Source organism: Perca fluviatilis, chromosome 6 (assembly GCF_010015445.1).
Source record: "Perca fluviatilis chromosome 6, GENO_Pfluv_1.0, whole genome shotgun sequence".
NCBI lineage: Eukaryota > Metazoa > Chordata > Actinopteri > Perciformes > Percidae > Perca > Perca fluviatilis.
Window position 1 is genome coordinate 12,109,379 of NC_053117.1, and position 26,963 is coordinate 12,136,341.

Here is a 26,963-nt window from a genome sequence, read left to right on the forward strand (position 1 = left end):
TGCTTCTGTCACTGATGGAGACATTTCAACAACTAAGAGTCTGTATTTTTCTTATTTATTTTCAAAATGTATCAGCCTCTTAGCTGATCATTCAAATGATAATGAAAACACCAATATTTCATATTTTAGTAGGTTTAAGTTCAAGATGCATTAAAATTGTGTTATTTCGTGGTATTTGCACATTTTGAACCATAATTATTTAAAGATCCCATGAAATGGTATCAATACCTTGTTAACATTTGATTAATTCCATTGAATCAGTTATGAAGAAACAGGCAGTTTGATTCGATAGGAAGCAGAAAGGCAGGATTGTTTAGGAATGTTTGAGCTAAACGTTAAATTTCACCTTGTGATATTCACACAAATGTATTCCTACAAAACAGACATTAGCTGTTAGCTATCTAGCTAGCAACATAGACTGTGTGAGTGTTTATAGGACAGCTCAGAGTCTTGACAGATGCTTAAATCCACCAGGTACTCCAGTTCTTTGTCTTATTTTCCTCTAGTTGCTCAGTTTTATCTTTTTTGTCTGTGTCATGAATTGGAGTAAAAAAGTCTTGGGTCAACTCCTGTCTACATGTGTTTGTCTTACTTTCTGGCACCTAGGGTGAAAAGCATCTAATTATGTGCAGTTACAACTTTCCATCAATGTTTTACGCAATCACACTACTTTTAAAATTCTCTTCAGTCCAAACACACTTTATAAATGTTTTTGATGACTTTATTGGTTGTACCTTTTATTGATACCCACTGATTTACACCCAGGTCACCACTAAAGAGACAGCTTTTTACAGGAAGTAGGATTTTTCTTTTGTATGTTTAAGTGTCCATTTCATTCGACCTTGAAGCTGTCTGTGTGTAAAATGTATGTATGTATATATGATGGTCGCATTAGCCTTTAAACCCTGGCTGTAACAATGTTAGCTGGACTAAGCCAAAGTTAACAAGCCCAGGTGCATTGTCTGTTGGTAGCTAGAGCATGTCTTATCTGTACTGTCAGAAATATGTGATGTTATGTAACCTTTTCTTCTCAATGAGGCTTTGTTAGCTTCCAGGTGTACTGTTTGAACTAAACAATAGAGGTGCAATGGAGGTGATGACAAAGCAGTTCAGTTTTCATTCCTCAGTACTGACAGACCTCATGGGATTGGTTTCCACTGTAATGTGTCAGAGGAAGCATGCTGAAGGCTGCCGTTCCGCTGTGTGAATGTAGGTGTGTAGTGCAGTGTGTATGTGTGGTGTATGAGGCTGAATGTCAGACCTGCCAGCTGTAGAGTTTGAATCGTAGTCCCAGCTGTCTGTAGTCAATGACCATGTTTCCTCTCATATGCTTCTGTGCCCAGATGCAGTCTGACAGAGCCTCCTCCAACCTGAAGAGACAGCAACACAGAAACAGACACAGATGCACAGTAGGCTAATGGATGAAAAACAGGTGATTTTCAAGATGAAAATGCGAAAACCTTCAAAAGCTCTAAAATAAAATTCACAAATGTTGTGGTTTTACAGGGTTGTTAAGGCTCAGACGTTTTCTGCCACGTACAGTGATTTGTTCTCCGCTGCCTGGCAACCTAACAGGGATGAAAAGTCTCCAGGAAGTGACTTCAAAAAATAGTCCAGCACATAACCACCCATATTACATGCCAAATGTTAGCTTTAGAGGTGCAGATCTTGTCGACTTTGGACAGAGCAAGGCTAGCTGTTTACCACTGTTTCCAGTCTTTATGCTAAGCTAAGCTAAGCTAAGCAGCTGCTGGCACATTTACAGTGCAGGTATGAGATCTCACCAAAAAGTCAAATAAGCGTAATTCCTAATAAATATAATTCTTAATTCTTAATACATCCATGGTCTAGCTACAAAGTCCAAACAATGAACTCTTAAAACACAATACTACAATCCTTCATTTCTGTCTATCTTTCCTATCAAACTGCCTATCTTTCTGTAACTGATATACGGTATACATAAATAAAACTGATCCATGACATACCTGTTTCAACAGGAATGACATCACATTAAGAAAGCAACAAAACCATTTCATGTGACCTTTAAACTAACCCTAAACTGGCAAAAGCGGCCACCATTGCATAATAATAGCACACTGATTTTCTCTTCCAATCAAATTCTCTTGAGTTAGTTGTTTTTAAGACATTAGCATAATATGTGACACTTTACAACATAGTGCCATAGTAGTTTCAAAAGACTTTAATGTAGTGTAGATTATAAATCAGTATTTAGAACAGGGTGCTGCCCCCTACCTGTCAATCTGCATCATCACTGCTGCTCTCTGGAAGAAGCCAACAGCAAGACGTTCATCCTTAGCAATGGCGAGGTCTAAAGCCTGGACATTACAGAGGGGGGTAGACAAGTTGAGATTGGACACAACCAGATGGAAGTATTACAACATGCTTCCTTTTTTACAGTGTAAATATCTAGCAGTGATATTCTAATGTATTGAAAAGGGTAAAGATAGCAGATAGAGGTTAAATATCAAGAGAAAGCTGCTGCTTGAATTTTGACATTCCAGTTATAAGATGATCCCTCTAACAACGTAATACATCCCAAACATCATGATGAGGCGTTATAAAACTTGGGTTTTGGTTAATTCTTGTCTTTTTGTCTTTTTAATTCATCAGCAAAATCGCTACTATGGACGGTCTGACCATTTACCTTCTAAAAAACATCTCCTCTTACAATAATCCATGTCCGCAGCTGCAAATCTTAAAGCTTAAGTGCGTAACTTCTGATAGTAATGAACGTTCGTTAACTTACATTCAAGCCATTGCCAAATGAGTTGCTACAAAGCTAATTAAGACTATCAGCTCCACACAACTCTCTCTGTATTTCTCAGTGTGGCTATTGTTTGTTCAGTTACTGATCAGAAGATTGTCGTCTGGTTACTTTCCCACGCAGAAGCTCGAGTGAAGATAATGACCTCTTCTGAAGAGTCCATCATGTCTTTTTAATCCTCTGTGTCCTCCTTGGCTACTAGCAACTGCTTGGAGGAGGGTTGGGGGCACGTGCGCGATCACGTAAGGCTTGTATCATGTGGATGCGCCGACAGTTTTGATGTCATTACTAAGTATTCCTCATGGGGGTGACACTATAGCTTTAAAAATGTTTTTATGAATGTATGTCACTCTAGATTCTCTGCTTTTGTTTCCCAGAAAAAGTTAGAAAGTCAATTAATGTGGTCTTCCTGATAAACTAAAGAGCTATATAGCAAGTGTGATGTTGGCGTTGATGTTCTTGGCTTATAACTGATCTATAAAGCATATGAAAATGATTTATTAAATATAAAAAATCATTAGTTGCTTATGTACACCTTTGTATGTACCACAAACGTTATCAGTTGTAATGGAAATTATAATTAAATAGCAAAGTAGTGATGTCTGAGAGGAGTGGCGGTATTTGGCACGGGCGAACCGGCAGCCGCCCAGGTCGCCATTTTTTCATGTCACATGGGGGGCGGCACGAGAACTTAAAAAATAAATAAATAAATCCTCTGCGCCGCAAAGCGTTTTTCTGTTTTCTATAATTTCACTGTGTGGGGAATTTGCAGATCAGCGCCCAGCAGCCGCGCAGCTGCCCCGCTTGCTGAGAGTACGACGCCTACTTTCACAATGAAATGGACTAGTCCGTAATATGCAGTCGCAGCGCCAAAGATAAACACAAAGTGACAGGAGAACTGGGAAGTACACAGAGACGGAGCAAGACCAGAAGGTAAGCTCCCTTCGAACCGAACCTCCGTCGGACCGCCATTTTGTTAGCATTCCACTGCGGCCATTTTTTTTTTACGTCACTTGACTGCGAATAACTTTCCATCTGAAGCGTTTAAAGACTCTATTTGTCCATTGTTTAGTTCTAAAGAAACACAACAATGTATAAAAGGCTCCATTACCTTGTACCTCACGTTATGGCTCCGTAGCAGACGTTTTTGTAAAAATAGGCTAACGATTGTGTCATAACCAAGTGACTTACTGTCGCATAGTAGAGGAATTACCGTATAGTACAGGAGAAGCTCGCAGGCAGTTTCGACTTACATTAGCTGTTTAGGTTTAATTACTAATGTTAACTAGCATGTTAGTTAGCAATAATTAGCCTGTGCTTATGTTATCTCCTTACATATACCTACGCTCTCCGTCTCTGTAAGATTGGGAATGATTGAGATTTCTCTTTGCACAGCTACCAGAAGACTTACAACTTTCAGACACGTTGCTCACGTCACATTTACGCTGTCTCTCTCAGTTGGAGGCGCAGTAAAGCAAGAGATCACCGGAAAAGTGCTTCTAATAGCCTTCACTGGTCTCCGTCCAGAGCAACGGGGTCTATTGGTCCATTATATATATGTCAATGAGCAAGACCAAGACGAGTCTAAACCTTTCTTTTATGTCAATGGTCTAAACACCAAAATGAAACAAAGTTACCCAAGCGGCTCAAATAAAAGAAAAAAAGCGAAAAGACATGTTTTCGGCAGTAGCAGGACCTCCATCAGCTCCCGTGGCCGATGATAGTGGTGTCAGCAGCAGTGGCATATGCACAGTGAGTGCAGTTTTTATTAATTTTTATTAATAAGGGACAAAGTTCCACTAATTAACCCTGAAAAATCACATCTGTGAAGTGAAAACCATTTCAGGTGACTACCTCATGAAGCTCATTGAGAGAACACCAAGGGTTTGCAGAGTTATCAAAAAAGCAAAGGGTGGCTACTTTGAGGAATCTAAAATATAAGACATGTTTTCAGTTATTTCACACTTTTTAGTTAAGTACATAATTCCATATGTGTTCATTCATAGTTGTGATGCCTTCAGTGAGGATCTACAATGTAAATAGTCATGAAAATAAAGAAACACATTGAATGAGAAGGTGTGTCCAAACTTTTGGCCTGTACTGTATATTATGTGTGTGCTGTGTGTCTGATATTGTGCTGCTGCAACACTGGTATTTCCAATTTTTTGGGGATAAATAAAAATCTATCTATCTATCTATCTATCTATCTATCTATCTATCTATCTGTCTATCTGTCTATCTGTGAGCTTATGTGGTGGGCCAGTCTGGGCCAAAATGCCAGGGCAGATTTTTGGTCCCAGTCCGTCCCTGTCCGTCACTGTGGCTCAAGCAGAGAGGAGCTTTTCCAAACTAAAGTTGATCAAGTCATACCTGAGGTCAACTATGTCCCAGGAACGGATCACTGGCCTTGCCGTCATCAATATCAATCACTCAACAGTTTAGTTGTAGTTTGGGTTTTCTGTTCTTAGTGCTATAGTGTAATAATTACATTCTCTTTAGTGTGTTTTCACATTTGTGTGATGAAGGATTTGTGCTATTTTTAATATTTATTCTATATTGTGTCTTTTGGCAATGTTGGAGGTAGAGATTGTGCACCTTAAAAAAATAAAAAATGGGGGGGAGGGGGTGCTCGGAGGGGGTCTCGCCCGGGGCGTCATTCAATGTAGAACCGCCCCTGTCTGAGAGTTTGAATCACTTCAAAGTATTGACAGAGATTTCAGGATCCCCACTACCAACCTCTCTATTATCAACACAATACACAGACCTTCAGGGCCAGGTCCAGCTGTCCCAGAACCAGGTGAGCTGAGGCAACATTAAACAAAATGCGAGATGTGGGTTCACTGATCTCCTCGAGTTTGGACAGAGCTCCATGCCAGTCCTTGGCATCTACCGCCTGCACCGCTTCATCCCACAACCGCAGTAACTCAGTGTAAAGCATTCTGGAAGGCAAAATATAGGATAACAGATGTAAATATACAGCAGAGGAGGTTTGTCTTTGCTTTCACTTTTTTGAGAGTTGTTGAAAATAGTGGAAAATGAAATGAGTTTCATGTCTCTGCCTGTAAAATTAGTGACATTTTGGATTTAAGTAAAGGATAAATTTATAACTGTTGTTCTACTACTTCTACCTTTACTACTACTTTTTTTTTTTAATAAAAGCTATTATCACATTTCTTTTTTCTCTTTCTAACACATGACATGAATTAAAGAGAGCTCCAAAGGTCTTTGAAGTTTGAGTAGATTCTAGATAAATGTAATACATAAACAGAGGTGAACACACCCTCTGACACAAAATATCTTTGATCGGGATAAATATTACGTCTGTTGAAGCAATATGTATCGTTCAAATAGTTTTAGCCTATAATTTACATTTCATTTGAGCGGGATTTGATAGGATGTTACACCACTATCATTTTCCATGCATCTTACTTCTGCATTATCACTGTATGTTTTTGTGGATTTCTTTTCTGCTCCTGTTTAGTTTTCTTTCTATTGAAATTTAAAGCACATTCCTATTATTTTACTACGTAATAAATATATTAGATTAGATAAAATGGTAATTGGATAAGCCAACATGAAGGACTTTACACAAAATTAACTTTAAAATGTAAATGACATAATGACAAAAGTTGGGTTGTAATTCTTAGAATATTGATAGTTATAAGCCCATGGATTACTGAATTTGTCTGGATTTACAGATGGTGGAAAAATTTAGAGTAAAAGATATGTAGGCTGGGTCAAACATGATTCCACACACAAATCCCCACACCACACCTTACCTGTTAACTATCTCATATAAATAACAAATTAATAAATATAAAAAAATAAAAATAAAAGAGAAAAAGTGCACTGATGTTATTCATTAAAATTGTGCACAATTTTACTTGAATACTTCCTTGTACCTTTAGAATCAGTCACTTCAGTTAATACAAGCTACATTTTCTATCAGAGAAACTTTAAAATCCTTTATATTAAGACTGCTTACCTTTTGCTCCTGAATGAGAGCCCAGTGAGAGTTCAGTCAGTGTCCAGCTCTACCTCGATGACTACTGCATTCCACACTCTACCAACGGGGAAGTAAGAGTGAGTAAAACAAGCCTAGTCTACACCCTGCTGCAACCAGGAAGTCCTCCATCCACATTTCCCTGATAGGAGCCAAAGAGGCACGCAGGCTCTGGAATTCACCTGTTGGTGTGGCACGTACTCATGACAACACACAACACGCATGAGTCACACAGGATTGAATTAAACCTGTTTGACCTCATAAACCCATAGGGATCAATGTTATGTTCAAACTAATTTGAACATGAATTTATAACAGCAGATGCTTTGTTTAGGAATATTCTGCAATCATTTACAGCATGGCTGGTAGCTGTAAATCACATAAAAAGTTACTGTCAATGCCATTCTTTTTTTTAAGATTATTTTTTGGGCATTTTAGGCTTTTATTTAGGACAGCTGACGACATGAAGGGGGAGAGAAAGAGAGGGAATGCCATGCAGCAAAGGACCGCAGGTTGGAGTTGAAGCCTCTGCGTCGAAGAGTACACCTCTACGTATGAGCGTGCGCTCTACAAGGTGAGCTACTAAGGTGGCCCTGTCAATGCCATTTTGTAAATGCCAGAAATCTATGGCACTTAGTTGTCCTGTGTGGTAATGCCACATTACATGACTGTACAGACGGTGAAAATAAATAGTATTTTAGCAGATTTAATCTTAAGCATTATTTGGCCTACAGGGACTGTATTTCAGAAACTCAATGACTGTGAAATCCTGTATTATCTGTGTAGTAACAAAAGAGGTTAATGTTTCTGTACCAGGTCTACTTATTTTGCTAACACCCTGCAGGAAACTGTAGTTACTCTTTTGGGTTTCCATCATAGAATTACTGAGATGTTTTGAATGAAGTATATTCTGAGTGACCTTTGACCTCCCCTTACAAGTAATGTTTTAGAGAAGGAAGTCAAAAGAAAAATGACAGTGCTTTCCTGAAATCACAGCTCTTCAAACATAAAATGAAACATACGGTTGTTGGTTAGGTATGGTTACAGGTTATAAGTTTAGAAACAAGGAAAGCAGTTGTTATTTCCAATGCTCAACTGGGTCAACCTGCTTCACAGGTTGTTTTGCTGTAAATATGCACAGTATACAGGTTTGTCTGTGGTGGGTGGGACATTACAGCTGTTAGTGGTGTAAAAAATATTCAAATTCTTTACTCAAGTACAGGTTAGTAAAAAATGCTCCTTATACTCCTTCTCTCATACAAGTAAAAACCTGCATTCAAAAATGTTAAATACTGTTGATTAATATTAAATTATTATTATGCTAAATATAACCTGTCAATGTTTTATTTTACTATATTATTTGATAACTGATTTTAATATTGCAAGGATCCTGGAGGGAGCCTGGGAGTATGCCCATCCGGTCTACGTGTGTTTCGTAGATTTGGAGAAGGCGTATGACCGGGTCCCCCGGGAGATACTGTGGGAGGTGCTGCGGGAGTATAGGGTGAGGGGGTTTCTTCTCAGGGTCATCCAATCTCTGTATGACCAAAGTGAGAGCTGTGTCCGGGTTCTCGGCAGTAAGTCGGACTTGTTTGAGGTGAGGGTTGGCCTCCGCCAGGGCTGCGCTTTGTCACCAATCCTGTTTGTAATATTTATGGACAGGATATCAAGGCATAGTCGGGGTGGGGAGGGGTTGCAGTTCGGTGGGCTGGAGATCTCATCGCTGCTCTTTGCAGATGATGTGATCCTGATGGCATCATCGGCCTGTGACCTTCAGCACTCACTGGTTCGGTTCACAGTCGAGTGTGAAGCGGCTGGGATGAGGATCAGCACCTCTAAATCTGAGGCCATGGTTCTCAGCAGGAAACCGATGGCGTGCCTACTCCAGGTAGGGAATGAGTCCTTCCTTACTCCAAGTGAAGGAGTTCAAATACCTTGGGGTCTTTTTCGCGAGTGAGGGGACAATGGAGCGGGAGATTGGTCGGAGAATCGGCGCAGCGGGTGCGGTATTACATTCAATTTATCGCACCGTTGTGACGAAAAGAGAGTTGAGCCAGAAGGCAAAGCTCTCGATCTACCGGTCAGTTTTCGTTCCTACCCTCACCTGTGGTCATGAAGGCTGGGTCATGACCGAAAGAACGAGATCCAGGGTACAAGAAGCCGAAATGGGTTTCCTCAGGAGAGTGGCTGGCGTCTCCCTTAGAGATAGGGTGAGAAGCTCAGTCATCCGTGAGGAGCTCGGAGTAGAGCCGCTGCTCCTTCGCATCGAAAGGGGCCAGTTGAGGTGGTTCGGGCATCTGGTGAGGATGTCCCCTGGGCGCCTCCCTAGGGAGGTTTTCCAGGCACGTCCAGCTGGGAGGAGACCTCGGGGAAGACCCAGGACTAGGTGGAGGGATTATATCTCCAACCTGGCCTGAGAACGCACAGGGAACGCACAGTCAGAGCTGGTTAATGTGGCTCAGGAAAGGGAAGTTTGGGGTCCCCTGCTGGAGCTGCTCCCCCAACACCGGATAAGCGGACGAAGATGGATGGATGGATCTGGTCAGGATGGAGCTAATTTCCAATATTTTACATACTGTGGTAATTCTATCGATTGTATCGTATTTTATAATTTCATTTAATACAGTGTTTCTCAAACTTTTTCAGTCCAAGGACCACTTACCCAATGAAAAAAAATGAATGATCACACGCACACAGCTGTGGCTCAGGTGGTAGAGTGGTTGCCTACCAATCCAAAGGCTGGTGGTTCGATCCCTGGCCCTTCAGTCCCATGTCAATGTGTCCTTGGGCAAGACACTGAACCCCAAATTGCTCCTGATGCTGCGCCATATGAGTGTGAATGTTTATCTGATGAGCAGGTGGCACCTTGTATGGCAGCATCAGCCACAGTGTGTGAATGTGTGTGAAAGGTGAATGGTTCCTGTACTATGTTGAGGCACTTAGAGTAGTCCTCAAAAATGGAATAAAAATACAGTCCATTTATGTTTACACACTTTATGATAATTTAATGCAGTTTTTCCTCGGCAACTACTATAATTGGTTTACAGATTTGTAGGTATTCTATTAATATTTAATAATTTTATTATTATTTATTAATAATTACTTGGAAAATAGTGCATATAGCGGCCGTAAATAGAAGAAAAAAAACTCCCCTGGGGAGCATGCCCCCGGTCCCCCTTAGCTTTGGGCTGAGCCCCAAATGTTTACAACATCTGGCTCCACCCCTGGGAAGAAGGGTGCGACATTATGTTGAGACATCAGGGAAGCAATCGATCCATCTTGTCAGTTGACGGTAACTGTAAACTTTATTGCTCCTTTGTGTGACTCAGAGTTCAATACAACATCGTATTTCCTTCAAATGTCACACTGATCATTTGTAAAGTAAATTGCAGGCAGTGTTGCAAACTTTTTAGCTACATTGCTGAAGTCTGACTAGACAGTAAACCAGCCTCTTGAAATAATAATGTTTGAATTTACAATGAGTTTTAATTAAAAACATATTTTACAAAATCTACACAGACCACCAGGTGTCGCTCGCAGACCGGACTCTTTGAGAACTATTGTATTTATAAATATTGGGTTTTATTTTATAATGTGTCAAAAAATGTAGGGTGTTTTGCATTTTTATATAACATTTGAACTAGTCAAGTAACTATATCATATACAGGGCCTTAAAGTCAATATAATGTTTCCATTCCTATTTTTATTATCCTATTGTTTTCATCACCTTTTTCTAAATGCAGTGTGATCGTTAACACTTCATATAGTTAATTCTGTTTACTTTTAAATGTTTCAATGTTGTATATTACTATGATTGTACTAATTTGGAACATTGTAACTGGTACCCCACATTTGTACATGTGTACTGGTCATCGCCCTATATTTAATTTGCTTGACTTTTAGTTGTAATGTATTCTAATTTATTTCAGCATGTAAGCGAAATATATGTTTGGCACTTTGGGCACATAAACGTTCTTCAGGATGAATTAAGTTCTATCTTGTCTTATCCAGAGCTGTCAGTTAGGCCAAACTATGGGGTCCAGTGTTTGCCTATGAAATGTAGTTAAAAATTGGTATAAGTAGCATGAAATAAAAGTGCATGAATGAAGCACAATCACCTCTAAATTAAAAACAAGTTAAAAAGCCCACTTGAGTAAATGTACTGTAGCTCCTCTACTGCTAATATCAAATCATGTTCTACAAGATTACACGTTCTTCAGAGGGGGCATATTATTTATATATTATATCTTATTTTAGGCAACATAAATTCAAAAACACTGCATAAATCAATTTTTTTGTCTAAACCACAACGTTTTGATATAGTAAATGGTAGATGGCTACATTACAGTGTGTTTGTGTGGCATTCTCAGTAAATGGTATTCTTTTCACCTTTAGTTGTTTCCTTTTTTATTTGTATCAATTACATACGTTTTGCTTTCCTCGTGTTCTTTTTTCTTATATTATTTCACCTGCTTAGAAAACTAAAAATAATTTTAGATCTTACGAGACGCACTTAAACGCAGCATGTAGAGCACACTAGGCTCGTTCGAGATGAGCCAGATCTGCGCAGAATCGATCACCGGCGATCGGCGCCCAATGCATGCCGGTTAGATTTGTGTCCGACTTGATCCCGACTTGCTCTGACGTCATGCACACGTGGGCAACGATAATCTCACGAGACCAAGGCGGCCGCAGTTCTGAGACGCAGGTAGCGCAGTTGCTTTTCACCAACTGCAAGAGCCAGGCGGACGCAGGTGGACCCAGGGCATGCTGGGAAACGCCGGCCTCTCAGCTGATCAAACAGCTGATTGGTTCAGAATCGACTCAACATGATGACGTTTTATATAAACTTTTTATTGATTTTCAATCGGAGGGATTTTAACAGTGATTTGTCTGATTTAAAAGCTTATTCTGTACAGAACACATGTTGTGTGGCTGATAGTTGTGTTTAAAAGTCAGAGAGACTAAATCTGTTCAGATTACGGATCATCTACAGTCTGTTGTTTATTAAAATCAGCAACAGATCGCATGTAGAGAATTTTGACAGCTACTTTGTCATAATAAAAACAACTGGAGACTGTGTAGGAGCTGATATAGGGGTCTGATAACATTTTATTAAATCGGAATCGGACCACCGTGTTTCTGTCACTTCCTGTTCAGCCTGAAGGCTGCTGGAGTCAGCTGGAAAACTGTCCGACTTGAGAGCGGACTTTTGTCACCGCCCCCTGCTGCTGCCGCCTACTCTCGTCTACTTTACAGGCGAGGCGCAGTTCATCTCGAACGAGCCTAATAATGCATGTGTGTCATGTGACACAAGCGATACGCGCAGGCGCGTTGGTAGTCATCTGTGCAGTATTTGCAACGTTATTCTTGGAATATGAGTAAGATAATAGCACTTTTTACTGTAACGGCGACCCTGTTTTCTGTTGAGGTGCTGCATGGCCTGCCCTACAGTTCTTTCCAGGTAACGTTTTAGTTTTCAATGTTTGTTTATTATTTTTTCTGAAACCTCAGTTCCGCTTTGGAGAAAACATCATTCAAAAGTCTCGTGCCTGTTCGTCATTCTCGGCCTGACTGAAAATGACTTAGCTAGAACCTTAACAAACTTCGAATATTCAGCATACAAGTTACAAACGTATATGGTATTGCTTACCACATAGCAACAGGCGAGTTATGAACAGGCACTGCGCTAGTAACAGAATAATTCAGTATAATATATGCGCTGTAACGTTATTCATTTCCATAGTCAATAAAACATCATGGATTCAAGACAGAGCCCGAGTTCACAGAGAAGTATTTCAGTCAGACTCAGGACCACTTCAACTTTAACACCATGGGGAACGGGACATTCAATCAGCGTTACCTGATCACAGGTGAAACCAATATCTCATTTTAAATGCAGCAAATATGCCTATATGAGCAGTTGGCTCATTGTGTTATGTCTCCTCTCCTTTTAGATAAGTACTGGAAGAAAGGCTATGGTCCTATTTTCTTCTACACTGGCAATGAGGGAAACATCTGGGAGTTTGCATCCAACTCTGGATTCATCACAGAGTTAGCTGCTCAGCACAGTGCCTTGGTCATATTTGCTGAACATGTAAGAAAAGCATGCTTTTTATTTCTCAATAAAAGGTATTTAAAATGTTGGTCTTACTACAAAACTCGATATTGTATCAGAACTAATACTGAAAAACATCATGATACACAGCTCTAAATAATGGATAAAGCTAGCATTATTCCATTTTTTTTGTCAACAAATCCAATGAAAACACCAAAATCAACAATGTGTCACTTTGTTTTTGAATACTTCCCTACTGTCTGTGGCTCTCAGCCCCAATCCCATTGGTTCCTACTGAAGATGTAAATATTTCAAAACAACTCCCAAATAGATCTTCTTAAAAAAAAAAGAAGGAAAAAAAAGGCACTGTAGTTGTTTTTGCAAATGTTACCAAAAATAGTGCATTTGTTAGGGACTATTTTTGGCAGCAGATTAACCCACATTTGGAGCTCTAGTGAGGGTGGTAGCATGACAATGTATGTGGGATTGAGTCAAAATAAACTACAGTGTGTGTGTGTTCATAGTAATGAAGAAGCATGTCACCCAGTGCAACAGTGTAGCTCATCGATGTGCTTAGTTTTTGGACAACAATGGAGCTCTATGGCACAGAGGAAGAAGATATATCAGGCTTTGAGACACACACACACAATACTTGTTAGTACATTATAATACATTCATTATTGGCTTGGCTCTGCACAGGGGATTTGTTGAAAATAAGAAAACTATATAATCTCGCCAGACTTATCTTTTACATGCAGTCTTATTTGTTTGGCAGGTATCTTTGTACTGCATGTTCTCTCTTAGATAATTACCAACATACAAGGGGCAGTTAGTCACCTAACTGTTCAATCATAAATACAACACTGGATGATGAAATGTGCAGGTACGTGACTAGAAGCCAGAAAGTAGTTTAAGTGCCCCTAACAGTGTTGCATAATACTAATGACAATGAAAGAGTTTGTATCACTTCCTCAATAAGGGTGCATGATTTTCTACATTGGAGCTGGGCTATACTGCAGTTTTAACACTGTCTTAATTTCTTCTTCTCCCTGTTTATAGAGGTATTATGGCAAATCTCTGCCGTTTGACAAAGACTCCTTCAACATCCCTCAGATTGGCCTGCTGACAGTGGAGCAAGCCCTCGCTGACTATGCTGTCATGATCACTGAGTTGAAACAGCAGCTGGCAGCCACAGACTGTCCTGTCATCGTGTTTGGTGGCAGGTATAGGATCCACCTGACGGACACTGTTTTAAATGTCATCCACTTGTGTGACTTGTTGTCACTAGTTAACTCCTCAGACATTTTCATTCCTTTATAGAAGTGATCTGTCTGACACTGGTTGTTTACTTGAAGTTTTAATATGTGACTTTCTTTTAGTGTGCCCTTGAAAATCTATAATTTGATCACTTAATAAAAGATATATTTCCAAGGGAGAATGTTTTGAATCTCCACTACTAATTTAGCAATTGGCATGACCCAAACCAAAAGATATCAATGTATTACTTTCCTTCAAATCTTTTTTTGGCCATGGTGCACAAATGAATTTTAAGGAGAGGATGAACAACAGCAACAACAACAAACAAGTGTTGCTGGAGTTTTACCTTTTCTGTGGCATAGACTTTTACAGTTTATTGTTAATTTAAAAATTGCTTAGTTGCACCTTGTTTTTCTGAATACATTCTGAATTGTTTTTATTGCCCTCTTAAAAAAGTGTTTTAGTAGCTGTACCTAATAATCTGACAACTGATGTAAATTTGTAATGGACCCAAAGGGTGATAGACCTTATTTGACCATGCTTAATAGAGACCACCTTTGCCGTTTGGGCAGATAATTATTATCTGAATATAGTTTCTACTAAAGGTGCAACTAATTATCATTGTCCTTTGATGAATCTGCTGATCATTTCCTCAATTAATCACTTGGTTGATAAAATGTCAGAAAATCAAACATAATTTTCACACCCATCATAGTTTAACAGGCCACCAGTGATCCTACACAGTTTTGCAAGGACATCCTTCCAACCAAGCTGAAAACTCTAATACCTGTACATCCAGGTTGAACTGTGTTTGGAAATCAGATGCCAGATCTACAAGAGCTGCAGTGTCAGGTTAAGAGGGTGATCTGAGCCTTTTTGTACTTGTGCTTTTACTTTTATGAATTAATATGGCTCAATGACAAGTTTCCCTTTTCTTTCAGCTATCCGAGTATAGTTGGACAAATTGTCACTAACCCAGTTATTACTAAGTTCATCTTAGACATGAAAAAATAGAAGATACACATTTTTAGTATTCTGTCATGTTTGCTCCTCTTGTCTCACTGTTCGACTGTCTCATCTCTTTTTGCAGTTATGGTGGAATGCTGTCGGTCTACATGAGAATCAAGTATTCAAACATTGTGGCTGGAGCGCTGGCTGCCAGCGCCCCCATACTGTCCACTGCTGGGCTGGGAGACTCCAGGCAGTTTTTCAGAGATGTTACAGCTGTAAGTGCATGGATGCCCCCATTTTTTATTTTTTTTTGTCACCCAAAGGTTACAAAATATTTGATTCATTTTGTTTGTTTTACACACACTTGTGCAGCTTGGATAATGACCTTTTGTTACTCTTTCAAAGGATTTTGAGAGCTTTGGCCCTGAATGCAGAGATGCTGTGAGGGGAGCATTTCATCAGCTGAAAGAATTAGCCGAACATCAAGGTAAATCTGTGTGATAATCAGGGGTGCAACTAACCAGTGTCAGAGGGGTTATGCAGCAACAATTTTGGCGACCCCCTGCCCCCCCCCTAAAAAAACAACAACAACAAACAAAACAAACAACTAATAAATAAGTGTGTCAGACATCATCATGTATGGGCTTTAAATAATAAAGGTTTATTTTAAACCATATAATTTTAAACCACCTACCATAATGTTATATATATATATATATATATATCAGGGCTCGACATTAACGGTTGCCCCCGTGGCAACCACATTATTGTAGCCCACTTTTTTCTTGTACTTTATTTTCATTACAATAAATAAATCATCATTGATGGCATTCGAGCATATGCATTGCGGATGTTCAAATTTGCGTTCTGATTTGTTTACCATGCCCATGCTGTCAGACTTAGGCTAATTGTTATATTTCCCGCATGCGCAGGGTTTTGATACAGAAATGCATTTTTCATTCGCAATGGCAAGATTAGCCTAATAGCCTATAACAAAACATGTTAAATTATTTCAATATGGTATTATAACTAATCAGACTTCATCTGTAAGCAACACTAATGTTAAAGTGCAAAATGAAACGAAAGTAAGGAGGACTCGGAGCTTGAAGCTCAACCCCAAAGAAAAAGCTTCGTGCTGGCATGGGATGCTAAATACCTGTAACGTTAGGCCTGCTCTGGAATCTTCGAAAGACAACGTACCCTGCAATAAACAAGCCATTAATGATGGCAATTTTATATATATTAACAATGTTAACATATAATAAACAGTTACAAATTGACAAACATTATCATTATAACTAATGCAACATAATGCCTTAAAATGCAAAAGTAAGCCTACAAACAAAGATCCTTTAAAACCCTCTCTGTTAACTAGAATGTAGCTTATGTAACAATGTTGCTACCAAACATTCTAGAGCACTCTTTAGTTCCTACTAAATTGTAACATGGCGTGCCTTTGCACTTGCCCATTTGTCTAGTATTGCATCAAATGAAATAGTTTGTGCCACACTGTTTTCAATTGAAATTACTGCTAATTGGGTTAAGCGGTCATTACTCATGTTAGAACGAAGGTATGGCTTTATCACCTTTAGCTTGCTGAACGATCTCTCCGCAGAGGCAACTGTCATAGACATTGTCAGGAAAACTCTCAGGGCTACTGTTACATTTGGAAAAACCAAATCAAGGTTCTCCTGTAGGAGAAAATTTTATTTATCCAGAGCCTTTTCATGACCCCTAAGTAGACGGCTCTCTGGGTAAATTTCCTGAATGATATCCCTTTTACATCATTAGTAGCCAGGGCATATGTTGTCACTAATTCCTCCAACTCAGCTTTTGTCATGTGTTCCATTTTAAAGTTGAACATAAACTTTTCGGACACAAGCTGAAGATTGCAAAATCTGTCAGACAACTCCTGAATTACTGTGTCAACAATTACATTGAAAACCATGTACCTAAAATGGGTCTTGGGTTCCTGTTCATAATGGCCAGTGCTGGAATCATCACAATGAAATCTCTTTTGCTTTCTGAAACGTCTCACTCTAAACTCAGGGGAAGCATCCATCTCAATGGCTATTCGGTGTGCAATGTCAAGGAATTTTTGAAAGCCCTTCACTCTATACTTAAGCAAGAATTCTTTAAGAGAATCTATCATTCTAATGGCAGTGTCCATTGAGATGTTCACTGCTTGCATTGCCTTGCTGACATAGGTGATCTCTGACAATAGATCATACCAAACCAAGAGGCACATGAGGAACTCTATGCTGACAATCTCGCCATTGCCTCTGAGACAGTTTTGCCGTCTTTTTCCACTTCCTCAAGCTTTTCCAAAGCATCAAGAATCCCCCCTAACTGGAAAGGTACAGCTTTGACGGAGTCTATTTTTGCTTCCCACCTGGTATCGCTCAGAGGCTTCAGTGTAATGTCCACAAATTCTTTCAGAATATCCCACCTCTTCACCGAAGAGAGTGCCAAAAAAAGGTTAGACGCACTCTGTTTGATGACGCAGCATCACATAACAGGAGGTTCAGACTATGGCTACAGCAGGGGATAAATAGTGCCTCTGGACGCTTCTGCTGCACCAATGCTTCCACACCCTCATATTTGAGACATTGTCATTGCTCTGCCCCCTACAGTTAGCCAACTCCATCCCCAGGTTATCCAGCACCCCAGTCAGTGTTTCTGTGAGGCCTTTACCAGTTGTGTCCTTCACAACTATGAAGCCAACAAAAGACTCCAGTGTTTCCCACACATAGACTATTGTGTGGCGGTGCGCCTCACTATCAACAACGGCCGCAGCACATTGCGTTTCGATATCTTTTTTTTTTTTTTAAACGCTATTTAAAACACGTTCTTCTGCATTTCCTTTCCCTGCTCTCTTCCGTCTCTCTGTCACTTGTGTCTCGCTCTCACAGACACACACACACAGCTCCTCCCACCGGTGTTTGGTGTTTTTAGCCCCCAACGTCGTCTTCCAGGCAGCGCAGCTGGTTATAGTTAGGGTGAGGGTAAGCTTCCTGTAAGGCAACGTTGGAGGCTTAAAGGAACACGCCGACTTATTGGGAATTTAGCTTATTCACCGTAACCCCCAGAGTTAGACAAGTCGATACATACCCTTCTCATCTCCGTGCGTGCTGTAATGTTGTCTGTCGGCTCCAGCGGCATCAGCCCATAACAGAACAGGCAGGTGAATGGTTCCAGTAATCCTACTGCTCCGAATAAGTGACAAAATGTTCCTATTTACATGTTGTGATTGGTAGAGTCACAGCGTGTACAAAAAACAACGTAACATGAGACACAGCCATCTTCTAATAGTAAACAAACCGGGAACTATATTCTCAGGCGGAAGAATATAGTACTTGGGCGGAGTGATATGCTCGCAGCAAGCCTGTTTGAGAATATAGTTCCCGGTTTGTTTACGGATAGAAGATGGCTGTGTGTCATATTACGTTGTTTTTACCTACGCTAATGACTCTAATCACTGGCAATAGTAATAAGGAACATGTTCGTTATTTTGTCACTTTTGTCACACTTTGGAGCAGTAGGCTAGTTGGAACCAGTTACCTGCAGGATCTGTGCTGGGCTAAGCTAATGCTGGAAGTCGAACCAGCGTACGCACGCGCGTAGAAGGGTATGTATTGACTTGTCTAACTCTGGGGGTTACGGTGAATAAGGTAAATTCCCAATAAGTCGGCGTGTTCCTTTAAAACACCATCGAGCCCACCGTGCACACAGCGTCTGTCTCCATAAAGGAGAGAAGACGGCTGGCGAAATTCACAAGTTCACGAAAGGTTGGTATCTATCTCGTGAACACCTTTACACAATTACACATTCACATTCACCGACCCGACTCTTAGCAAACAAGCGATTGCGCCTGCTTTAGAAAGTGAACTAGTCGCAAGTTTGCGATAAAATGCAGTTGGGTTGTCGAGGTCAAAACACTATATAACAGCTGTGAATCAAATAAATAAATGTATTATAAATAATGTTATGTCATTTTTTTACTCTGTTTGCTGCTACAATCCAGATGAGTACTGAAAAGTATTTTCCGCGACTGAAAAAGGTACGTGTTGAGGATGAGGACCAGCCTGAACCGGAGGTATCAGTCTGAAACAGAGCTGACCGGTGTAATTAGTTATGTTATTCATTTGTTTACAATATTTTCAGGCTTCAACCAGTGAAAGACAGGGTCAGGGAGAGAAAGAGTTAGATTTGTTAGGCAGGAGGGGACAGCATCCAACAGCGTGTCCGAAAATAAGTATCCCCCCCCCCCCGCCAAAAATTGCTTTCTAATCTGTGGGAAACACTGGACTCATTGATGGTGGCATTCTTGTTGTCATCTGTATGAACATACCGGATTATTACTGAGGCCTGCTTTGAAATGTCAGGTGTGCAGTCCAACTCCACTGCAAAGTACTTGGAGGCTTTGACCTGGGCACAAATTTGACCAAGTACACATTCTGAAATTGAATCTAAAAATTAATTTTGAGTGCACCAGGAAAGATATCCTGTGATACTTCTCCAGTGTGCCTTTTCAGCATCTATGGCTCTTTGCAATGTTCTGTCAATAGTTTTACCAAGGCGTAAGCAGGATGCTAATTCTTTCCACAACAGATAAGCATTATGTGATAACCACTGGTTTCTTGGTGCTGCAGCATTTTTGAAAGAAACTGCCAGTTATTGTACCCCACCACAAAGCGTGTGTCAACAACTCTAGCTCCACCAAAAAGCTTACATGTAAAACGATACACTTTATTCATACTTTTGGAGTACAGTAACCAATCCCGCTGCACTTTTTCTCTATTGGACATTGAACTAAAACAGTATGCTTTGGAAAAACACCTTCTACTACTCTGATACGGCCCATCAGGACATTTCTGTGGGCCATTCTCAACCATACGCTGCCTAAATGAGTCCCCAATCTGGTGTGGTGGTGGCCAGTCAGATGAATCTTCTGAGTAAGGCCTTGTGTCAGCCCTCTCCGCTTCACCTCTGTTCCACATTCTCTTCCACCTCATCTTCACCCCTATGTTCCCCATACTCTTCCAACTCATCTTCACCTCTCTGTTCCACTTTCTCTCCCCCCTCATCTTCACCTCTCGTTTCCACATTCTCCTCCAATTCCTCCTCAGTGATGAGTGGCTTTCCATCTCTGTCTGCACTATTTTTTTCCCCAAAAAGGACACAGTGAATAAGTTGGTCAACAGAACTTCAAACCATACTGGACATTTAGTTTTTTGTGGTCCAACTAATAGAACTCCTACCTGATGTCATCACTGGTCTCCTCTCTACTTGATGACATCGCTGACCTCATGTCTGTCTCATTCACTCCTTGCCTGTGTTCTTCTCCACTAAGACATATTGTCAAACAAACATTATGTAATAGATTTTCCACATTAGTTTTTCCATATTAATAATATTAAGAAATGAATCTGTTGGTATCAAGTGGCTCCCCTACACTTTCACCTAATGTTAGACCTACCGGTTTCCTTCCCCTGTCTTTCTTGATCCACCATCCTCACACCTGAATGAAATGAACTCACTGTTAAATATAGCAGCCTAAATTCAATTCTTAATTCAGCCTAGTGATGGCATCACAAAAGACAACAGTAAGGTTGTGCTGCTGTTGAAATTACATTCACATTTTGTCTGACAGCACAGCTGACATGAACAGCTTATGGTAAAACACAATCTATTAATGATTCCATGGTAAACCAGAGTTATTGCATAAGTTGTTTTCCAGCTTGTCATTGATTGTGCATGCTACCTTATATTTATTACCAGTTGTTATTTTACCTTAATAAAATAATCTCAATTATCTCAATACAATTGAGATATGTCATGCATGGGATTGGTACCATAGGGTTTAACCAAAATCTAAATGTAGCTATCAGCAACATTGGTTTGAATTAAGCTAGCCGTAAACCCCACTTTAGCTGCTAGTGTTAGCAAACACTAGCTAGTCTCAGAACAGTCTGTTAACATGAATATTTGCAAGCCTCCAAGTTTGGTAGCAAATCTATGCATGATTCTATTGTAAACCAGAGTTACTGCATTAGTTATGTTTTCCAGATTCTTGTCATTTGTTGTACATGCTACCTTATATATTCCAGTTTTCAGCTCAGCAACCTCGGTTTTGCATATTCTAAGCTAGCCATAAACCCCCATTTGGCTGCTACATTCCCAGTGTTAGCAAACGCTAGCTAGTCTGTTAACATGAATATTTGCAAGCCTCCAAGCACAGACGTCACACTTTAAATCCTACCTGTTGCCTTTCACCATACACTTATTGAACTGCTGTCGCATCCCTTGACATGTCATGTACTTTTCCCTCTTTCTTTTTCTATTTTTAGCCCCTGACAGCTTGACTGAGCCCCTAAGGGGACATGAGCAAAAAAAAAAAAGGTTTAGTTTCATGTGCTCACGCGAAACCTTCATGTGCAGAATTTTTTTAAAGTTTAGTTTCATGTTTTCACACGAAACTTTCATGTTTCACATTTTCGTGTGAGCACGCAAAGCTTTTGTGTGAGTACATGAAAGCCGTATATTGATGTAGCCTGGGCCATACTGGAGACAGTGTCGGCTAGAGAAATGACTACAGTACACTATATTTTAATCTAGGACTTTTATTATAAGGACATTGCTGCTTTGCTTGCAAGTCGTCACCATTATATTGTTTCGATACAACATTTAAAACGGATTTTTCTGTTTCGGCACAAGGGATAAAGTGATTTGGATCGGGCAACTACTTTCATTTATGAACAGTTACAAACCTGGCCAACTCCACGGATATAGGTGGATGTACACAAAATGCAAGGAGAATGGATTAAACATAAGGAAAGAGAATGTTCGATTAATTCTGCGAGAACTAGATCCAAGGGGTGTTGAACTCTGAATGAGGAGACTACTCCGTCACCGAAACTACTTTGCTAAAGGGCCCAATTATATTTGGCACTTAAACTCTTATTGAAGCCTTCCCAGATAGCAAACAGTCATTGAAACTATGTTAAATCAACATTCCGTTGTCAACATTAAGTCATTGAATCAACATCGAACTCTGATGTTGATACTACGTAATTTTGCACCCTGTTTTAATAGTGAAACAATGTTGAAATCCTGTCCATAGATCAATGGAATTTCAATGGTATTTCAATTATCAGGAATATTGAAACAATGTTGAAGTTTCAAATGAACTAAGGATCAATAATGTGATTTCAATGGAATTTCAATCATTATTAAGCCATAGAAAATTATTGCTAGGCATATGAAAATGTAATGCTCTGACATTGTCGTCCAGTCCCTCCTGCACGGTCTGGCGCCTAGCGCAGCCACTTTTGCACAGCCTGGGCAAAAATAAACTGGGTGACGGCGGCTGTCCCTATATGCTGTGTAAGAGCATCTAAAACAGAAAATACAAGCACAATGCAAAAAAATTTGCCTTTAAGTTAAACAGAACACCCACATATATGCACACTTGGAAACAAATTCAGTAGCCTAGGCCTAGGATTTTTCAATGATCGGAAAAGGCAATTTGTCCAGTTTTCCCTACATTCAAAGCACTTTTCAAAATTGCCCAAGAATATGGGTTTATTCGAATTAAAGGGAGGCAAAAAGGATCAGCTTGCAGTGACACCTTTCATAAGGAAAATTTCTGAGGCCTGCCTCCCAGGACACACACAGACACACACACACACACCAAATAGGCTACCTCTGTGGCATAGGCCTGGGAAAGCTATTTTACGCAGTGGATCAGAAGCCTCCAATGAGAGTAGAATTTATCAGAGGAGCCTCTGAGGGTGAACTTTATTTTCTCGAGTTTTAAAAAAAGATAAAGTGTCACTCAGCCAGGCCTTGAATGTAGGTGGTGATGGTGTCTTCCCAAAGACTCATGATCTTCTGTCGGGCAGTCACAGAGATTACATTGGCTTAAGTCCACTCTATATGAGTAGATGAACAGGTCGTCAACTCCAAAACCTTTGACATTGTATCAAAGAATAGCTGCCAGAAGTTGGACAGTTTGGGGCACATCCAGAACATGTGGGTCAGATCACAAGGGGTCTGGGAACATCTTTAGCATACCTCATCCGAGCCGGCCGGATAGATCTTGGCAAGCCTGGCTTTGCTATAGTGAATTTAAATTGTATGAGACTAAGCCTAACACAGCTGGAGGAAGAATTCACTACTTGCAAAGATTTTCCCCAAAAGTCATTTGACAGTACAATCTGCAATTCCTCCTACCTCAGTTTGTTAACCAGAGAGTCAGTAGAGGGAGAGAGATTATAGAAATAGGAAATGTAGCCCCTGGATAGAGTTTTAGCCTCAATAATTAGATGTTTGTAGGTGGGATTTGAGGAAATTGGGAAGATTGTAACTGAAAGTATCTAAGAAAATCTGAGCTATTCAAATTAAAGGTTGTGCACAATTGTTCAAAGCTAGCAAACACAACGTTTATATACATCTTTTAAATACCGGAGGCCACCCCTGTCCAAAGATACAAATCGAGGATAAATTTTAGCAGGCAAGAATAGATGATTATTACAATTGGGAGTTGTCTGGAGGAGAGTGAGCCAGCCGAAGCTGCACCTCATTTGTACCCAGATTTTCAGAGAGCTCACTATAGGATTAAATGTAAAATGTGTTGGGCAGAGAGGTAGGTTGCTGCAGACTAGGGCTTGGAGCGAGGAAGAATAGCATAACCTGGCCTAATAATACCAGGTAGGCCAAGCCCCCCAAGAGATCTGCTCCTCTGCATTAAAGCTTTAGTGCGTAACTTTTTGATATTACTGAACGTCCGTTACATTCAAGCCCATGCCAGATGAGTTGCTACAAAGCTAATTAAGCTCTCAGCTCCACACAACTTTCTCTGTATTTCTCAGTATGGCTGTGTTCAGAAGATTGTGTCGTCCGGTGACTTTCGCGCGCAGAAACTCAAGTGAAGATAATTACCTCTTCTGAAGAGTCCATCATGTTTTTTTTGTTATCCTCCGTGTCCTCCATGGCTACCATGGTGGCTACTAGCAACTGCGTGGGGGCGCGTGCGCAATCACATAAGGCATGTATCATGTGGACGCGCCAACAGTGTTGTTTCCTTCCTCATGGGGGAGACAGAAACTACGCACTAAAGCTTTAAGGATCTGCCGGCTCTTGCATTTTTCCCAAATGAATGAGGATGAAGATATATAAAAATAGTATTTTGGGAGTATACTCCTCCTAACTGCTTGTCACACTTGACTACTGTTATCAATGAGGTAAGATTCTGTTCCCGTAATGTGCAAACCGACCTTGTGATTACAAAGCCTAAATATTTGAAAGTTAGAAAGTCTAAAAGGAATCGATGTCGGGGTTAGCCCCACAGCCAATTGATTAATAGCTAATCACTTTTTAAAATATTTAATTTGTAACCCGAGAGAGCACAAAAGGATTTCAGGACTGAGAAAACATGGGATGCTTGACAGAGGGTCGCAGACGTAGAAAACAAGGTTGTCAGCATAATCTTGAGATTATGCCCCATCTCCGAATTCCCTTAATCCCCATCTCGGCAACCAAGAGTGGCTGAATGATAAATCGGGAAGAAGAGTGGAGAAAGGGACCATCCCTGACGTGTCCCGCAAAAGAGAGGAAAGGATTCAGAGCGCTGGGTATTAGTACAGACTGATGTGTAGGGGGAGGAGTAAAGTAATCAAATCCAGGAGATGAAGCCTGCTCCAAAGCCAAACTGCCATAGAGAGGCAAAACATACATAACATATTTAAACATTAATATGAAATAAACATACAAATATAGAAACAAATAACAACACATACATATAACTATATAACATTAAGAAAGGAAAAAAGAGGCTGTATGGTTTAGTGCAGCATGTGCAACAATGTTAAGGAAAAGTTCAGAATAGTGTGACAGTGTGCAGAGGACAGGATGTAGTATGAAGATTCAATGTCAGTGGGGGTCTGAGGCCTTGTTATGAGGCTGACTGCAGAGGAAAAGAAACTGTAAACCTCTCCCCTCTGGCAGCCTCAAACATTTTATGTACACAAATGACAGGAATGAATGAAATATTAGCCTATATTGTGTTGCTAAGGCAGTAACGACACCTGGATTTGTTTTAAGTCAACCTGAAAATATATATATTTCAGTGATTTTTTTGTTGTTGTTTAATGTCAAGAACTTGGCTTTTGCTCTATTTCAGGTCCTTAAGGAAAATAATGGAACGTTCATCATGGAGATGTTGTAACGCCAAATAAGGAATCTAAACCCGCTACTGTTGTTGTTGTTACCAGATTACAGACGCATCCAGTCAGAATTCTCCCTTTGTAAGCCTCCATCATCTGCTCAGGACATCCACCATCTGAACGGCCTGCTGAGGAACGCCTTCACTATGATGGCCATGCTGGATTACCCCTACAGCACTCACTTCATGGGTAGTATGCCTGCAAACCCTGTCAAGGTAACTGCAAATCAGTAGTCAGTAAAATGCCACCTATGTGTGAGCAACATCACTTGTACTTTTTTATAAGTGGTATAATACGCAAATAAAACCAGCATTTAACAACTGCTGTTTAAAATGTATAATATTTAATGATTTTTATTGAAATTACACTTTAAACTCTGTTGTTAGAACACACTACACACAGGCCTGAAATACACACACATGCTCAGGTCCTATACATGCACAAATGGAGAGATGTCAGAGTGAGTGGGCTGCGACTGCTGGACAGGTGCCCTGAGCGGGTTCGGTGTCTTGCTCAAGAGCACCTTGGCAGTGCTCTCCAGCTACCAGTCCACACTCTGTACTTTGGTCCTTAGGGGGACTTGAACCAGTGACCCTCCGGTTCCCAACCCAACTCATCAACAATGCAGACAAGACAAAAAAACAATATTGATGAGCGTATTGCAAATCAGTATCAGTATTCGTGAGGTGTATGCTGGTTGATAAGTAACATAATTATATTTGTGAAGAGACCGTGTCACCATTACAAAGCTTGTCCAGAGAGCACTGACACCTTTCTTTTACACTATAAAAAGTCTCAGTCAATACATCCTGGGCACATCTATTTATAGACAAAATATAAGGGATCCGTATGTGTTAAGTTAAACAATGAATATTTGAATAATATATCATTGTCAGATTTTTTGAAACTCTCAAATATTGATATTGTTTCTGTCTTTAAAATCCTAGTATGTTTTAGTCAGACTCAGGACCACTTAGTGTATATTTTATACCAATATAGTTTCTTTTGTTCTCCCGATAATATAAATATCTGTAACATGAATATAAATTAGCAAGAATGACATGAGTCAGGTGAGTTCTTTTCCAGATAAATGCTGAAGCTGACTGTGATGTATAACACTACTTTTTTCAGGTGGCTTGTGAAACCATGCTGAGTGGATCTGACCTGCTCTCCAACCTCAGGAACACTGCAGGTAAAATAAATGTACACTGTGTCTCAAAGCAGCTCTTCCAAAATGGTCATTTGAAAAAAAAAAAAAAAAAATTTTTTTTTTTTTTGGTGTGGGGTTTTTGTTTTAAAAAAAACACCATTTTTTTTTTTTTTTTTTTTTTTTTTTTTTTTTTAGTATACTAGGGTAGAGTTTGGAAGTAAGCTCTTCCGTTGGCAATCACATGTACTTCATGTCAGCAGAGACTAGAGGGCAGTGGTCAGCTTCATATCTTTATTTAACAATACACTTACTTGCAAATGCCTATTGTTCTGAGATTATCCAATCACTAGCAATTGTTCCAAAAAATATGTCCTGTATTAGCGTTCGCAAGCTCACAGCCAGAAGTTTGTACATTCTGTTTGAAGCTAGTGTGCTCTGTTGTCCTGGTTTCTCTCTGGTGGACTGGTGACTGTGAAACATTGAGTTTGAGTTGGTCTGTCTGTTAGCTCCCCATGATATCACAGAATTCCTCC

General features: G+C 40.0%; 2 protein-coding genes across 2 annotated transcripts in view; one reads left to right on the forward strand and one right to left on the reverse strand.

Annotated features, from left to right (window-relative positions):
* noxa1 (NADPH oxidase activator 1) overlaps nucleotides 1-6,863 on the reverse strand; it is a 34,743-nt gene extending 27,880 nt beyond the window's left edge. Inside the window, exons 1-4 of the mRNA XM_039802656.1 lie at nucleotides 6,771-6,863; nucleotides 5,550-5,724; nucleotides 2,254-2,336; nucleotides 1,262-1,370 (exon numbers count right to left, since the gene is read on the reverse strand). Coding sequence (XP_039658590.1) covers nucleotides 1,262-1,370; nucleotides 2,254-2,336; nucleotides 5,550-5,723 — 366 coding nt within the window. The 5' untranslated portion in view covers nucleotide 5,724; nucleotides 6,771-6,863. The remainder of the gene's footprint in view (nucleotides 1-1,261; nucleotides 1,371-2,253; nucleotides 2,337-5,549; nucleotides 5,725-6,770) is intronic.
* A 5,183-nt stretch (nucleotides 6,864-12,046) lies between these two features.
* The window catches only part of dpp7 (dipeptidyl-peptidase 7), a 37,274-nt gene continuing 22,357 nt past the window's right edge, over nucleotides 12,047-26,963 (forward strand). The window contains exons 1-8 of the mRNA XM_039802658.1: nucleotides 12,047-12,252; nucleotides 12,535-12,661; nucleotides 12,746-12,885; nucleotides 13,906-14,069; nucleotides 15,194-15,329; nucleotides 15,460-15,541; nucleotides 25,329-25,495; nucleotides 26,412-26,472. Of these exons, the coding sequence (XP_039658592.1) occupies nucleotides 12,166-12,252; nucleotides 12,535-12,661; nucleotides 12,746-12,885; nucleotides 13,906-14,069; nucleotides 15,194-15,329; nucleotides 15,460-15,541; nucleotides 25,329-25,495; nucleotides 26,412-26,472 (964 nt within the window). The 5' untranslated portion in view covers nucleotides 12,047-12,165. The remainder of the gene's footprint in view (nucleotides 12,253-12,534; nucleotides 12,662-12,745; nucleotides 12,886-13,905; nucleotides 14,070-15,193; nucleotides 15,330-15,459; nucleotides 15,542-25,328; nucleotides 25,496-26,411; nucleotides 26,473-26,963) is intronic.